We start from the raw sequence: 5,000 nt of genomic DNA, 5'->3' as shown, positions 1-5,000 counted from the left end.
TTTTGTAGATCAAACCCCACCAAAGAAATCCATTTTAATTCCACGTTGTAAGGCAACATAATAGGAGAAATGCCGAAGGGGGTGAATACTTTTGCAAGGCAAGAGAGAGAGAGAGAGAGAGAGAGAGAGAGAGACAGAGGGGGAGAGAGAGGGAGAGAGAGAGTGAGAGAGGGAGGGAGATAGAGGGAAGGGAGAGAGAGAGGGGGGAGAGAGAGAGGGAGAGACAGACAGAGGGAGAGAGTCCTGATGTTCTAACTTTGAACGACTGGCCTTTCTAAATATTTAGAATTTGAGAAAGAGAGCTGGAGAGAGAGATTCATTCCTTTATTACAGTCATCCAAGCATAGAAAACACTCTCCCTCTATCACAGCTCAGTGAAACTATCAAGAATAAGTGCAAAACTGCAATTTCAAGCTTTCGTCAAGGGATACATTTTCTCAACTACAACCAGTTATGACAACATATTTTCTCAAATGATCCAAGGTCCTCCATTGCCCTATAAAACTTTTAATAACTGTTCTCTTTCAGTGCGTAGAGACAGAGGGAGTTAAAAAACAGAGGGAGCGAGATAAATAGTGAGAGAGAGAGAGAGAGAGAGGGAGATAAATAGTGAGAGAGAGAGAGAGAAATAGTGAGAGAGAGAGAGAAATAGTCAGAGAGAGAGATAAATAGTGAGAGAGAGAGATAAATAGTGAGAGAGAGAGAGAGAGAGAGAGATAACTAGTGAGAGAGAGAGAGAGAAGTAGTGAGAGAGAGAGGAATAGTCAGAGAGAGAGAGATAAATAGTGAGAGAGAGAGATAAATAGTGAGAGAGAGAGGGAGCGAGATAAATAGTGAGAGTGTGTGTGTGTGTGTGTGTGTGCGCATGCTGATGTGTGCACGTGTGTGAGTGTGTGTGTGTGTGTGTGTGCGTGTGTGTGTGTGTGTGTGTGTGTGCATGCTGATGTATGCACGTGTGTGCGTGTGTGCGTGTGTGTGTGTGTGTGTGTGTGTGTGTGTGTGTGAGTGCAGCATGGTCGTTTTTGTGAGCACGAAACAAAACAGTGGAATATGAAATTTGAAAGAGACTTGAAAGAGAGAGAAGGGAGGTTACAGTTATTCTCTGCATTAAGAAAGGGGACGTGAGAGAGTGAGAAAAAAAGTGAAGAAAAGAAAGAAAAAGAAGGAAAGAAAAAGAGAGAAAGGGGCACAGAAAGAAAAGATGAAAGAGATGGAGGACAGAAGAGAGAGAAAGAAGAGTTTGCAATGGAAAGAGTGAGAGGGGAGAGAGAGAGTAGAAGGAGAAAGAGAAGGAGATGAAGAAGAAGTGACAGAAAGATCGAGGGAGAGAGTGAAAGAGAGGAGAGAAGAAGAAAGAGAAAGAAAGACAGAGAGAGGAGGGAGTGAAAGAGAGGAGAGAAGAAGAAAGAGAAAGAAAGACAGAGAGAGGAGGGAGTGAAAGAGAGGAGAGAAGAAGAAAGAGAAAGAAAGACAGAGAGAGGAGGGAGTGAAAGAGAGGAGAGAAGAAGAAAGAGAAAGAAAGAGGTGAGGACAAAGAGAAAGAGAGAGAGAAAGAAGGGGGAGAGCCGTGGGGTGTGTGCTAACCCCAACCCTCACCCTCACCCCGGTCCTAATGAGGCTGTGAGTGGGCTTATGGAGCTCACCGTCATTTTTATGATTATTTCCACCCCTTTAGACTCACCCTATGACTCAACACACACACACACACACACACACACACACACACACACACACACACACACACACACACACACACATTCACAAGTAGGCACACACCAATGAAACCTCCACCATCCTGACCTGAATTTGGCTAAGCCAGTAAATACTTAACAACCCAGTGTCGGACTAGGACTAGGTAGCTGGCGTGTGTGTGTGTGTGTTTGCGTGTGTGTATGTGTGTGTGTGTGCGTGTGCGTGTGTGTGTGTGTGTGTGTGTGTGTGTGTGTGTGTGTGTGTGTGAATATTTATTTTTAAAGACTGGGCGCGACATCAGCAGCATGACATCACAGAGAAGAGCATACTAAAAGGTGACTTCAACAACCCCTTTCTGTAAAAGTCCCCCTGTGAAAAAAGAAACAAAATGAACCGCAAGCGTAAAATTAAAAAGTAAGCCTTGGCTCTTGAAGCCAGCAAGGACCCCTCATTCCCTGAATCCACGTGGAAGCTATGCAAATACACTGGCACTGTGAAAACAGCCTCAGGAACACACCGTCCATTAAAGGGTCGACTCAGCGCTAGTGGTGACCAGCTAGCGAAAGGAGCCTGATGCATGGGAGGCGATTAGCATTAGCTGCCGTGAATGAGAGATGTGTTTGCTGTGTTTGCAGAAAGACAAGATGGTCTCTTACCAAAAATATGATATATTTTAGCTTGGGGTTGTGTGTGTCTGTCTGTGTGTGTGTGTGTCTGTCTGTGTGTGTGTGTGTGTGTGTGTGTGTGTGTGTGTGTGTGTGTGTGTGTGTGTGTGTGTGTGTGTGTGTAAGAAAGAGAGAGTGTATATACTGTATATTAACTTCCTGCAGCACTGGAGTTACTGTGGACAGTAACTGCTATTCTGAACAGATCACATATCCAGACATACATTCGTATTTAATTAATAAATAACAATAACTGAATAGTAATTTAATCTCTCTAATGTTATTCAGTGACAAAGAAATATTGACACTTATATATTTTTTATTTTATTTATACTAATACATTTTTCATTTTCATTTTTTGTATTTTTTTGTTTCTCCTCTGAAGAAACTTGTAATTGAAGAAATGTGTAATTAACTTCTTGGGGCAAGACAGCGTCAAAATTATCTCTCAGCGTAGCGTCCGGTTTCGTGCAGTTTGTTTGATGAGAGCCAAGCAAGGGGAAGTGGTCTTCGAGAGTTTTGAGGTCACAGAAACCGTGCCTGCCATGATCCAGTACCGAGTCTTAACACGTCTTTCATTTTTGCAGGAAAAAACCCTCCTGCACTCAATTAGACCTTTAAATGGGCCCACCACCACTCGTACACCACTGCCCCAGAAAAACATCTGTGACAAATACCCCCAGTGAGGAGTTATTTATTTTAAAGTCAGTCGTAGATGAACCGCGTGGCTGTGAGAAGCCGTGGCGTTGTAGGCCTGTCTCTATGGCTCTGGTTGCTTTGAACGTTTTCCCCTTTAAATGATATAAGCTACCGTAGTATTACTTTTATTTTAATGTTCTGGGATTTCTTTTTTTCCCCTGTTTTTGAAACAGGCGATTGTTTGGACAACGGCGTGGCGTCCCCCAGCACAGGGGATGACGATGACCTCGACCGGGACAGGAGGAACAACAAGAAGCGGGGGATTTTCCCCAAAGTGGCCACCAACATCATGAGGGCCTGGCTCTTCCAGCACCTAACGGTGAGTTCTGCTCTTGTTGAAGTGTTGCCGTGGCTGCGGTTCCTAAGCAACGCTGGAATGGTGTTTCTTGACCACAGAAATGTCTCTCCCAGTCATCGGCCTAATACATGGGATCTCTCTTGCTCTTCAAACTGCAGTACCTACAGTAATCTCAGCAGACTTTTATAATTTCAATCAACAACAAAGAACACTATATGACCCAACAGACAGGAGCAGGAAATGAAGCACATTCAGCTGTTTCAACAGGTTCATTTCTGCATTTAAAAGGTACTCTTGTCACTAAATAGTTAATTGAAAACATACTGAGCTTCATAGAAAAACCCTTTTGCAGTCACGTACTGTACATTCACCCAGGTCGACTGTGGTGAGATGTGGTTGCAGCATACATCACTTTTAAGTTCCGTTGGGTAATCTGCATCTGGGTATCTGCAAAATGACTAAATGTTTGAAAGGAAACCATGTTTGTATATGTGCTGTTTAACACAGCCTTAAATCAGTCTTTCCCCCTCAGATCATCTGCTAGGTTATGGCATGTAACAGGCTCAGTTCCCTTTCTTTTTTTTACTTCTATTTTCACTGTAAAGATATACATTACATTTAGATGACTCTCCATGTACTGTATACCTCTGACCTCCACAAAATGGCTTTGGATGAAAGTGCTGACATTAGCCACGTGTAAACACCGCCCTTTCAAGTTGGTCTTCATAATGTCAAGAAATCAATTAAGAGGCATACCGGAATTGAACCAGTTATTTTAAGCTTTAATGGGGGTTTGCTAGCAATTTAGCGTGATTGAGGAAAGGCGTCTGGCTAATGTCATACATGCAAATGACTTGGACTCCTGGGTTTCATTGCGATTTAATGTAGGCACAGCTGTGTGTCTCTCCGATTGGCTTCCACGAGGAGGGGGATAGTTTGTAGGTGCAGTCTGATTGGCTGTCAGACATGGTTGGGGAATGTACGTCTGCTCTGATTGGACGGTTGGACACAGTGGGTGCCAGGCTTTAAATGTACTATTTGAAAAGCTTGCTTAGATGCAGCAGACAAACAACACTGTTGCCGATGGCGACAGATTGCCAACAGAAAGCCTGCTTATAGCACCCCACCTTTTCAATTGTGAACCAGTTTTTTTTCACATTTTGTGTTCAGTTGCAAATTTCAGTATGCACTATGCTGAAATCACACACTCTCGGCCAAAAGGTGGTTTGGCACATTCCGGCGGTAAAGTCAATAAGCATGACGCCAGTGCCCAGTGCCCACGCCTTAAGGGCACCGGGACCAACACAGACCGACAGCCAGAACCAAACACTGAGCTGCACTTACTGCAACTGGTGGAGTGTGGCGTTTTATACAAGGATAGTGTGTGTGTGTGTGTGTTTGTGTGTGTGTGTGTGTGTGTGTTTGTGTGTGTTTGTGTGTTTGTGTGTGTGTGTGTGTGTGTGTCTCTGTGTGGGTGTGTGTGTTTGTTGTGTGCGTGTTTGTGTGTTTGTGTGTGGGTGAGCTCTACCTGGGCATGGAGCTGTGATAATGAGGAGAGTTTTATACGTAGAATATATTGTGTGTGTGTGGTGGGGGATGGAGAGAGTTATGCTTAACTAGTAGAGTTCGCCCCTCATTATAAGACT

General features: G+C 43.9%; 1 protein-coding gene across 2 annotated transcripts in view; it reads left to right on the top strand.

Moving 5' to 3' along the window:
* meis1a (Meis homeobox 1 a) overlaps positions 1 to 5,000 on the top strand; it is a 51,821-nt gene that overhangs the window by 15,245 nt on the left and 31,576 nt on the right. For both annotated transcript variants that reach the window (XM_031562530.2, XM_012829060.3), the window contains exon 8: positions 3,230 to 3,375. In XM_031562530.2, coding sequence (XP_031418390.1) covers positions 3,230 to 3,375 — 146 coding nt within the window. The remainder of the gene's footprint in view (positions 1 to 3,229; positions 3,376 to 5,000) is intronic.

This window comes from Clupea harengus, chromosome 24 (genome assembly GCF_900700415.2).
Source record: "Clupea harengus chromosome 24, Ch_v2.0.2, whole genome shotgun sequence".
NCBI classification, from domain to species: Eukaryota; Metazoa; Chordata; class Actinopteri; order Clupeiformes; family Clupeidae; genus Clupea; species Clupea harengus.
This window is presented reverse-complemented; position numbering and strand designations above follow the sequence as displayed.